This window comes from Alosa pseudoharengus, unplaced genomic scaffold (assembly GCF_046254945.1).
Source record: "Alosa pseudoharengus isolate Yale_2024_CS ecotype anadromous, Long Island Sound unplaced genomic scaffold, YU_APseudo_1.1 YU_APseudo_1.1_scf_6, whole genome shotgun sequence".
NCBI lineage: Eukaryota > Metazoa > Chordata > Actinopteri > Clupeiformes > Clupeidae > Alosa > Alosa pseudoharengus.
In genome coordinates, this window is record NW_027468848.1 from 16,246,894 (window position 1) to 16,259,411 (window position 12,518).

The 12,518-nt window shown below is 44.8% G+C and overlaps 1 protein-coding gene across 4 annotated transcripts in view; it reads left to right on the forward strand.

The window, feature by feature from the left end:
- The window catches only part of smtnb (smoothelin b), a 54,799-nt gene that overhangs the window by 33,768 nt on the left and 8,513 nt on the right, over nt 1-12,518 (forward strand). For all 4 annotated transcript variants that reach the window (XM_076270573.1, XM_076270576.1, XM_076270577.1 and 1 more), the window contains exon 10: nt 3,882-3,955. In XM_076270573.1, coding sequence (XP_076126688.1) covers nt 3,882-3,955 — 74 coding nt within the window. The remainder of the gene's footprint in view (nt 1-3,881; nt 3,956-12,518) is intronic.

Here is a 12,518-nt window from a genome sequence, read left to right on the forward strand (position 1 = left end):
GCTTTTTGAAATAATATAAGCCGTGTTAGAAGTTTTGAATGAGTTGACAAATGTGGGGGCCACATTGGTGCAGTTTGCTTCATGCGAATATGTGAATATGCTTATCATGTCTGTCTGTCTGTTTGTCTATCTGTCTGTCTCTCTGACTGTCTGTCTATGTAAAGGCGGTATAAATATGTGACCTTTGACTCTCCTCCCTCCGCATGTAGAGGAGTCCTCAAAGTGAGCTCTGTTCTCTATGACTGACACACACACACACACACACACACACACACATGCTCGTAGTGATTCTGAAAGATGAGGGGAGTATGTTTATTAGAACAGCAACATTTAAGTGTCTTATAGCATCGCGCTCGCGTTGTAGAATAGTGTGGTTCGATAGACACCATCACATAGGAACCCATTGTGTGTGTTTGGTTTTCCTTGTCCTTGTCAGTTAAGAGTGTGAGTGTGAGTGTGCTTGTCTGTGTATGTCTGTTTTGCTGAACAGTAGCTCATTCTGTTGACTCAAGCTCAGTAGAATGTTTAGCTCAGTCTGTTTTGCTGTAACCACAGCAGATATCCAGGCTGTAACCTAAGCTACTGTGTTCAGTGATGCTCCACAAACATACTCCTTCATGCAGATACTATGCACACAAAAATACCATCCAAAAGACCAAAGGACATTGCCATAACAGAATCTGTTTCACCTGATAAGTGAAAGAGTTTGGTTTCAAAACGCTATAAATCCATTTTGAAAACATTAATAAGTCATGTTATTTAATTGTGTATTTCAGGTAATATCAATGAAATTGAATAAATCTGAATCTGAAAAAATCAAATAACAATACCCAACTACATTTCCACTGAAATTACTTGGAAAACAAAATTAAAACAAAATGATTCATTAAAATGGAGAATATAGCGTTTTTAAACCAAGCTTTTCAAATGAACTTTGATTGGAATGAGACTATTTTTGGAGCGCATTTTTACAAAGAATTTTTTTATTACTAAAACACATTTGTCCACTCTCACACTACGTTTCCAAAACAGTCAACAAACAGGCTAAAACAAAAACACTGCTAAAGTATTTTGCAAACAAAATGCATCAATTTGGCCACTCGCAAAACATTGGGAACATGCAACAAAAACCCTCAAACAGCAGACTTGTGGTGAAATGAATATGTTCTTTCAATCAATCATGACACAACAAACAAAATACCTGTGTGAAGACTTGTGTTGTGCTGAGAAGATCAAGTGGATTGTATAAGTAGTAAGTATATATACTCTTTTGATCCCGTGAGGGAAATTTGGTCTCTGCATTTATCCCAAACCGTGAATTAGTGAAACACACTAAGCACACAGTGAAGTGAAGCACACACTAATCCCGACTAATCACTAAGCCTGCAACAACAGCGGTGCTCGGGGAGCATTGAGGTGTTAGGTGCCTTGCTCAAGGGCACTTCAGCCATGCCTACTGGTCGGGGTTCGAACCGGCAACCCTCCAGTTTCAAGTCCGAAGCGCTAACCAGTAGGCCACGGCTGCCCTTGATTGGAGCTTCTTTGAGTTTGTCTTAGCAATTGGGAATGACTGTGATGAATGCATGATTTTTTAAAAGCATAGGAAAATACAAAGGATATACATTGGATACAGCAGTGTTTCCCACAGAATTTAATTCTATTTGTGGTGGTAGGTTTGCAGAATTAACTTGAATGCAACAGTTTTTAGCAAATTAGCGCAGCGTGGTTATGATGCTAATCAGATTTAAGCACAATTTAGTACAACCTGGAAAATCATTGTGTGGTGGTCAATGTTGATATTGTGGTGGGCCACCACAAATAAGTCAATGTATGGGAAACACTGGATACAGTATGACAATGCTCAAAGTTTGAATATTACCATCATCCAGGGGTTGGCCAGGTCAGTTCTCGTATATGTTCTCAAGTTTTCAAAATAATGTACATATATATTTTGTATATGTTCTCAGGTTGTCAGAACATAAATATACTGCTCAAAACAATTAAGGGAACACTTTAATCATACACTGGATAGGTACTCTGACACTGTTTGGTTTTGAGCACAAGTAAAACTTTTGAGGCAAGTGTTTTATTTTGCAAGAGCTGTCAGACATTCTGTGAATGTATTTTGAGAATGGAGAAAAGGGTGGAAGGTTTCAAAAAATGTGTTTTAACAATTGTGGACAACTGTAAGTGTTCCCTTATTATTTTTTTTACAGTGCATGTCTTGTAATTTAACTGATTTTCTCAACTGATTTCTGGAACAATAATTCTGATTGATTGTTTGAGTTAGATTGTACTGTATGAGTAGTCTCCATAACGGCACAATAGCACAACAATCCTTACATACACGTATAGAAACAGACACCAAGCTTTCACTCCTGACACCTCCATGTCACAGTGAACCCAGTCTCCTGGTGTGGGCTGTTAACCTCATAGATCTTAGGCTCAGATACACAACACAGCATATTATCTGCTGTTAAGTTAAGTTCTATTATTTATTTATTTGCTTTAAGAGAGAACTGCAGGAGTCTGGAATCTGATCTTGGTAGATTACTTCTACCACTGGATGGGTCAGTTTCCTGACTCTATGACCCTACAACCTGAGTTAGTATTTATGCATGCTGTGTGGTAGTCCAAACATGGTTATGTTCATTGTGAATTTTGCATTGGATACTGACATATTAGTTTGCCTTTGCTACTTTGTATATGAACTTCACTGATGGTGTAGTGTACTGTACCTGACCATCTGTTATCTAGTTTGAGGCTACTGGGAAATTACTTGAATTAAGTTTTGAAAGGACTGTACCCTGAGAAGTGTCTTCAAGTTCTACAAGGCTTTACACAGACCTGCACCCCGACACACACATACACACACACACACACACACACACACACACACACACACACACACACACAAGCAGCTGTTTTCTGGCTTGTACGTAAAGGTTCTTAACCCAAACTGTTTATTTAAGAGACAGTCCAGGCTCCAGCAGAGCAGTCTCACACAAGGTCTTTTGGTCTACCTCAGAGGCTCCGTAAATACAACCAGCATTAAATCAAGAACACACACACACACACACACACACACACACACACACACACACACACACCAGAGAGAGAGAGTGTCCTATCAGCTGCAATGTTTTCTGCATTTGGAGTCCAGTTTACTGTCTAATCTGCCTTTTATGGAATTGTCCTCTTGTGTGTGTGTGTCCAGGAGTGGGTTCAGAGTGAGTGTGGAACAGGTAGAGACTGATGTAATGATTCGGTCACTTGGTATTTTTTGGTTCATGGTTAAACAGTATGTGCAGTCGTAACACACTCACATGGGCACTCTAATGCACCAAATGGGCACCATCCATCTATGAGGGATTTTTGTTTTGCCATTTAATGTGGGCATATGTGTGTGTATTAGAGTGTGAGCCAAGGAAAGAGAAGTCTCAGAGTGTTTACATAGCTTGGGGTAAGCGTGTGTGTGCGTGTGTGTGTGTGTGTGTCCGTGTGTGATGATGAGTCCCCACGGTGAGATTTAAGATTCCATGTTGGTGCCACGTAACTGAGTAATGGTCACTGCTTTCCCCTCTTTCGTTCAACACAACACAACGCACACACGTGCGTACGTATACACACTAATACTTATACACATACACATACATTGAGAAAGCATAAGATAAACACAAACACACATGCACATCCACTTATGCATTAAATGCCCCCCCCCCAAAAAAAAAAAAAAAAAAAAAAACACAGCACACACACAGAGGCGCTCCCATTGGCTTAAGGGAATTATGTTAATATGCCATGGGGAAATGTTCCTGCTGTCCCTGCATGTGAAGTGGTTCTCCCTCTCTCAATTTCCCTCTTTGCTCCCTTTCTTTCAGAGCTGACGCTGGGCCTAAGAGCCACTCCTTTTAAGATCTCCACACAGAGCATCTCCACTGGGCCCTCTTTCAAGGTATGAGCACACCGATGTGAACCTCCCACGAAGATGCATCTCTCCCTCTCTCTCTCTCCCTCTCTCACTCTCACTCTCTCTCTCTCACTCTCACTCTCACTCACTCACACACACTCACACACACTCACACACTCACACTCACACTCACACACAGCTATAAGTTGTTATAAGCCATAAGCCACAGTGTTTTAGCCATGAGTCAAACAGCAATTTTTTTCATGTTTTATTTTCTTTCTCTTGCTTGTCCTTCTGGCTGTTCTGTCTGCTTTAGCTCTTTGCTCTCACCTCCATGTGTTCGGACATGAGTAGCTCTGAGAAACCTGTAGTGACATTTGTGTGGTCTATCAACATCTTGGGTTCGTCTAAATGCACTGTACTTCCAACACCCCCACCGAAAAGTGAATGTCTGGCTGTGTTCAAGTCAGGCTAACAAGCCTCTTCACAACAGAGACCTCACGCGCCAGCTTCCTGTACATGGATTAAGCCTAGTCCTACACTAAAAACAAACTTTAATGAAAATCTCTATTGAAAAAAGCTTGTAATCTAGGACTAGGCTATTATTCATGTACAAGAAACGGCTTCATGTGTTTGACTGAAGCTTAGAGACAGGCATAGAGTTCTGCAGCCCTGGACTGAAAATACTTTTGACAAAAAATGTCATAGAAAATAAAGCAATACCACTACAATACTCTGACCTGTTGATAACCAACCACCTTCTCACCTCCCACTGCATGTGGTGGACTAATGAAGTAATAATGTTTATTTTATAATAATGTTAGTATTTTATAATAAACTTAAGCAAGAACTGCTTCTTAAATCTCATTTAAGATGGAGAGTGGCATACCTGTCAACATTTAGTTTTCCAAAAATCGGAGATTTATTTTGTTGGGTTAGTGTTTGTACCGGATCGGTGTTTTAACATGTAACATGTTTTATACACTGCATTTTGGTCATTGCTTTTACCTTACTGAAAGCCTACACATGCCAGTTATGTATCCACCCGCTGCCTGCCTGCAGCCTACTTCCAAAACTCCAAAGCTGCTTGCTGTCAGATTTGGTTCCGAGGACACAATTGCCTATTGTGTATCAACAACACTCAATAACAGTTTATGTGATGTGTTAATAAATTAAATTCCCAACAATTTGACAACAGCTAGTTCTGGAGTAGGCTATTCAACTAGTCCGCTTGCTAGCGAGACTCAGGCTGCGCAGTCGGCACCCTCTTCCTTATTTGGGTTTTGGGTTGCCAGGTTTTAGCCTATGACAAAACGGTTGAAATTGAAAGTAAGTGATTGTGTATGTGTAGGGTGTATTTCATACACAATCTGGCAACCTGGGAGATGACTGACAGAAAAAATGAACGGATCAATGATTATAAAATCAGTTTGATGGTCATGCAAATTACGGGAGTTTTCCAGGAGAAATAACAAAACAGGAGGGTGCCGGGAAATGACCTTGAAATATGGGAGAAACCCAGGGAAAACGGGAGTGTTGACAGGCTCCGCTGACTTGCGACTTCCAGAGGCATAACCAGCAGTGAAATTAAACTTAAATTGTTGCACTTGTGAAATAATTTGGTAAGAGTTTAATGCATCAATCAAATCGTTCTTCCTTTGAAAAAATGCCTTTGAAATATATCTGTTCATGGAGAAAATAATCATACTTGGGTTTCTTTCAGAGTGCAGAAGTATTGCTCACAGGTGTTGGCAAAAGAGTCTTTCCAGTTAGCATTGTTTCCAGTTAGCATCCAGTGTTGTGTTGATCCTTTCACTTGAGTAATAACTCTTGTTCAATGTTGTCAGTACGCCTGTTAGTGTTACTGCCATTACAGGAAGAAAGAAGAGACAGAGAGATGTTATATAGGAAGAAAAGAATGTTTTTTTTTTATGCTTGGAGCGGTCTCCTTTTTTGGAAGTGCAGGGAGAGACAGGATAGAGGGAGAAGAGAGGAAAAGAAGTAGAGCGAGTATTCTCTCTCTCTCTCTCTCTCTCTCTCTTTCGTCTCAGCTCAGATTTCTCTTGGAAATTCTCCTAAATCCTACTTTAAGAGAGGAGACTAAGATCCCCCGTTTATATACACAAACTTACACACAGACACACACACAGGCACACACACACACACACACGCATGTGCATTTCCATCCATGACACGCACACATACACATACACACGCACTCACTTTCTGAAACTAACACACACACACAAACATACACATACATTCTACTTCCCTTCCAGCACCCACATGCTCAGGCCGGCTTGGCTGTGTCTCTGTGATGGATCTGCATGTGGGGGGATGCAAGTGAGCGCTGAATGGAGTGGGAACAGGAGAAGCGGCAGCTTTTGGAGAGTCGACAAAGAATAGAGGGCAGAACTGAGCTCTCTCCACCTCCCTTACACTTATTTGAAAAAAGAAATACAGTGGGGACAAGGACTACGCCCACTCCTCATGAGTCAGGGGCTGTGTGTGTGCGTGTGTGCGCGCTTGTGTGTGTGTGAGAGAGAGAGAGAGAGAGAGAGAGAGAGAGAGAGAGAGAGAGAGTGTGTGTGAGAGAGAGAAAGTGTGTGTGTGCACATTCACACACACACACACCATTGAGCGTGCTCTGTGATCTCTGTGGGTGGTCTGTGGTGTCCCCTCTGTAGGTCCTCTCTCATTGGTATCACTGAGATGGGAGTAGAGATAGGCCACAATAACGACATCCCATAATAATAAGGCAAACCCCTGATCCCAGTGGACGAACCCTCACATATGTATTATCTCCTGTGCACACACACAAGCACACACACTCTTACCTATACACAAAACTCTTATGCATGCAGATACTGTTAAAACTATTTTTGACTGTCTACATGTGTGTGTGCGCGCCACATGTCAGATCATCAGTCTTTAGAAAACACGAGCATCAATGCTTAACTTTGACTCCTCTATCCCTCTCTCTCTCTCTCTCGCACATACACACACACGCTCTGCATTAATCAGTCGTGTTGATGGATTGGCATTTGTGAGTGTGTGCCTAAGCAAAGATTAATATCCAGCCCCACAAATACCAAAAGGCACAGGCACCTGCCACTGACTGATGTCCCAACATGCGAACACATGCACCCAGCCACCCCCACTACATTCAGTACACACACACACACATACGTAAGGGATAATGTATAGAACGCCGGTCATTATTGGGAAAATAAGTCCCGACAGGGCAAACCAGACCCCGACGCACAGCCCTGAAGGGACTTATTTTCCCAATAATGACCGGCGTTCTATACATTATCCCGCTTATTATACGGCTACTTGCCAAAACGAAAAAAATAAACTCCACGATATGTCTCTTTACACTTATTTGTTACCGTTTCGTCGTAGCTTTTGCTGAGAAACAAATAGTTCGCAACACATGCTGAACTTGAATCAAACATTCTTTAGAACACAGCTGATCAACCGTCTGCTTTCACTTTTGAATGAAGTTCCAATGCCAGAAGGGACCGGACTACTTGCGGAATGATAGGAAAAACTTAAATCAGCAGCACAAAACCCGTTGCCATTGACAGCGGTAATTATATGTTTCCAGCGGTAATTACATGAACATTTTTTACCGTAGAACGTTGGAAAATCCCATTCAAGTCAATGGAGCATTCTACTAGCATTGTGAAGAGCCGTATAATAAACAACTTTATTCACAACTCCACAACTCTTGTATGAATTAAGATAAAATGTCAACAGAACATACATACAGTCCGCAATTTAATGTATTTCTGGTACTTCAGCTACCTACATGGTGCTTGGATGAGGTAGGTGTAAGGTGTACGGAGGGTTGAGGAGGCCGCAAGACTTTAGGGTTAAAGAGCAAGCATGCTAAATGTCTCTTTAAACCATAGTGAATTGTAGGCTTGCACTTAGCAGCCTGTCTATATTGCCATCTGGCTGTCAGTCTCTCTTCAACAGGTTCATGATTGCGGCCGCTGTGTTCTAAACTAAACTATCAGTTGGTTGGAAGTGTGTTGGAGCGGTCCTGAGAAGTGACAGCCCTATTAGTAGGTCAGGTCATCTCCTGCCCTTTCGTTGGCAGACGACCCTGCACATAAAAACGCTCATGTTTGCCCTTGAACACACAAAGTTTGTAGATATGTTCTTCACTGAAAAACTGAGGTGAGAAATTACCATGACGAGAGTAAATTTTATTGTCACCATCTTATCACCACATGTCTAGCTAATGAGCCAGAAAAGATGGAGAGGTGCCTATTCTGAGCAAAGGTCAGTGCACAGAGTCCTTTAAATCATGCTGTGCTGGACAGCGGTGGTTTATACTATGCTGTGTGGTGGTCTGGTCAACACTCTGGCCAGCAGAGGGAGAAGGAATTGTTTTGTCCAGAGCGACACGGCATCGATCGACTTTAATGTGATGTCATGTTACTTCTCCACTCTGTGTGTGTGTGTGTGTGTGTGTGTGTGTGTGTGTGTGTGTGTGTCAGTCAGAGTGAGACAGAAGAAAGAGTATAGAGTCTGCACAATATAGATATTGCACATGCACACATCCACAGGCAGCAATCACCTAAGTATACATTTTATCAACACATTAGCACATCTCTGACTGCATATGTGTGAAGTAGAGGTTGGGCGACAACATTGAGAACATCTAGTATAGTGAGGTCCATAGCTGGTATGTGAGGGTGTATGAGAGAAAAGGAGAGACATACTGAACAGTAGCGGTGTTGGCTAGTGGCTTGCCTGCTATTGGAGGTGTGAAGGACAAAAGATCTAAATAGGGCTGTGTGTGTGTGTGTGTGTGTGTGTGTGTGTGTGTGTGTGATAAATAAAGCTGTCTGTGGCACCTGAGTGGAATGAGGGGCCAGTGGCCTCTGCTGCCATGGAAATGGGATTCCGTGGGTGCTGATTGGCTGACTGGGTCAGGGCAGCTGAAGAGGGGAGATTTGTAGGGGTATAAAGAGCTGGGGCCACACTGAGCTGCTCACAACTCTCACTGGCGTGCACACACACACACACATATGGAAACACATTCTGGACAAGAGGGAGAGCTACTCCTGAGCTGCGTTGGGACTGAGGGACTTTTGCAAGGCGAAGAGTGAGAAGCCTGTGATTTATGTGACAGCTGCGGTCATCCTCTGTGAGTTCCCATCGCAAACCGAGAGGAGGGAGAGAAGCAGTTGAGAACGAGAGAAGACGACGAGGCAAAGAGACAAAAGAGAGGAGAGCTGAGCTGACCCTTAGTGGCCGGGAGCTATTGTTCTGCCAAAAGGAGAGAAAGGCGGGACAGGTGGACAGGACAAGAGGCTTCTGTTGACGTCCAGTGGAAAGTTTTCCCAGAATGCCGGGCGTGAGCGTGGAGCCCTTGGATGGCTGTGCTGAGTCGGGGCTGGAGTCTGAGATCGGCGACCTGCTATCTCCCCTCGAGCCGGACGAGGTGGAGGAAGCGCTGACCAGAGGTAGCCGGGTGGAGGAGGAGGAGGAGGAGGAAGAGGCGGTTATGCAGGAGGTGGAGCAGTGCATGCAGGAGGCCGTGGGCGAGGCCCGGGCGGAGCTGCGCGACTTCGGGCGGCGCCTGGAGCGGCGGCTGCACGAGCGACTCCTCGGCCCGCTGGTCCAGGTGCTGCAGGAGCTGCAGCAGGACAACCTGCGACTGCGGCTCCAGCAGGAGCGGCTGGTGCGACAGGTGGACGAGCTCTGCCGCACCCTCCAGCTGCCCGAGGCCCCGCCGCTCAGCTTGCCCAGTCCCCAGCAAGCAGCAGCGCAGCAGTTTGACCTTTCTCACATGCTGAGTAATGGCCTGATCCTGGATATGAACAATGACCTGACCTCTGACCTGGAGCCTGGCATGACCTTTGACTCTTTGAGTGGGTTGATCTCTGACACGCAGCCAGGCATGCCCACCGTACCCTTAGAAGAAGTCAGCCCTTACATGAAGCCTTATTTGATCCCCGATGCTATGGATGGCTTGCCCTTTGACCCTCACCATGGTATGAGTGCTTTGGATGGCGTTAGCTATGACTCCCTCGCATTTGACCCAGTGAATGGCGTGACCCCTGAGGCTGTGCCACACCCCCCAGCTTTCTCCACACGAAGGTCCTCTTCAACCACCTCCATGCCAACTACGGTCTCCCGTAGCAACAGCATGGTATGATTCCATGTGTGTCATTTATCAAAGGATAGCAACTTCTGTAGTGCGATTCCTGCTGTGTTTTGTGCCCAAGTACTTTTTCACTTTACAGTATATGGAATGCCCTTATTACAATGCAATATTGTATTGAGTTCACATTTGATATTAATCCTTATGGTGTGAATGTGTATTTGTGTGTGTGTATGCGAGAGGTTATGTTGGCATTCGGAGTCATGCAGCAGGAAGTAGAATGTGCTAAAGAGCCTTTGTGTCATTGGGTTAGATGGGTGGGTGTGTAAGAGAGAGGGATTGAATGTGTATGTGTGTGTGTGAGCGTGTGTTTGCGTGTGTGTGAGCGGGTGTGTGTGTGTGAGCACTTGGCCTGAGAGGTGGTTATGTGACTGGACAAGAGGGTGCGTGTGTGAGGGTATGTTGAGTTCTGTTGACCTTCAAGCCTCGCTCATCCCACTAAACCCTGATCATTTCTCACACACACACACTCTCACATACATACACCATCCCAGCATAGCCTGCATGCTTCATCTTCTCACAGCAGCCAGCATGAACACTGCATTCTCTCTCTTGCTTTCTTTCTTTCGTTCTCTCTTTCTCTCATTTTCTCGCTAACACACATGGTCACTCATTAATTTTCCCTGAAAAGATGTGTGTGTGTGTGTGTGTGTGTGTGTGTGTGTGTGTGTGTGTGTGTGTGTGCACTGTCATTAGATAACTCTTGGTTCTTAGAAGTCATCTGGTCAATATGTGTGCATGTGTGAATATCTTTTGGACCAGACTTGTATCTATAAACAGAAAGAGGTCAAGCAGGCTGATAAAAGAGGTGCTGGCATATGACCTGCATTGTGGACACTTTCAGAACGCATGTATGCGTGTCTGTGTGTGATTTGGTGATGTCCAGGGCAGGCAGGCAGACAGACATTCAGACAAAGGTAAATGCATTGAATTCTTCGAAAAGGTTGTTTCTCCACGGGGACTGAGCCCTCTGTCCAGCACACACAGTCCTCCACCAGTGAGTGTGTGACCGCTGTGGTACGAGAGTCAGATTGCCAATAGCCTGGACGCTAGCTCATTAGCATCTCCCACCTCCCTAATTTGTGAACATTATGCCCTGCTGCTTAATTAGTCTATCAGCGTTGGCCATTGGGCACCGTCTGTTCTGGCCCCTGGGATATTTATGGGGGATGATTATGGGGTATTTGTGGAGTAGAATATTTGTGGGCTTGGGATGCAGAGGCCCTGTGATCGGGGTGTGTGTGTGTGTGTGAGAGAGAGAGAGAGAGCGCATGAAGCATGAGCAGAGGGCCTCATTCCTGTGGTCCCACTGTAGAGTACTGTACGAGCAGCTGCAGCCTATCTATCACACACACACAGACACAATCCACCTGAACTCAGTTGACCTTGCATACTATACAAGCCAACTCTTACATAATCCAGAGGGACCCCAGAAACACACACACACACACACACACACATATGAACACACACACACACACAGACACACACACAGACACGGATACACACACACACACACACACACTTGGAGCAATTACATGCTTCGTGTGATGTAAAACGGGTGACTCAACCTTTGTGTTTGGATTCCCTCTGACCAGCTACTACTAAAGTGGTCAATTGGTCTGTAAAAGCACTTTAAGAGGTGTGTGTGTGTGTGTTTGTTGGTGCGGTGTGCGAATGGAAAATAGACCACTGCTGTTTATAAGTGAGGCCCATCTCCTGTGCTCTCCTGTCATCACTGGAGACATTCACTTACATCCTGTCCACACACACACTAGGACACTAGTGCCAGCACATACTGTTCTAATACAAAGCCTTGTATATACATACAGAGATATATCACACACTTTTAACAAGTACTTTCTGCCATTAAACTTGGCATTTACTAAGGAGCTCTATAGTCTCTAATGTACACACACACACACACTCTTCTGTGTTCTCGCTCTCGCTCTCGCTCTCCTACCCACCCAGGAAAAGGACCCTCTCAAGCGTGCATGCAGATATATGAGTGGGTTTTTTATGCTTCCATCAGCACCATGTATCTCCATAAGCACGTGTCCTGTCCTGGTCTCCTCTCGTCCCCCCTCTCCTCCTCTCTGGCGCTGGCCGGAGCGAGGACAGGAGACCAGAGAGAGCAGGAGGAGCCTAGCGAGGGAACCGGGGGGGGGCGGCGCAAGTGTGAATTCCTTCCTAAATGTCAGCCGTCTTCCTCAGCGGCAGAGTCAACACAGATGTGTGGAGCGCTCGCCACGGAAACATTCCTCCTTCCACTCGTCCTCATCTCTCTCCATCCCCAGCATTCCTGCTCTGCTCCTCCATCCTCCATCCATCTCCTCTTCCTTCCTTTCTGACCTCAACCTCTCCACGTCTCCTCCGTCTCTGTCTCACTCACCTGTAGTGGTGCATCCAACATAGAAAACCATG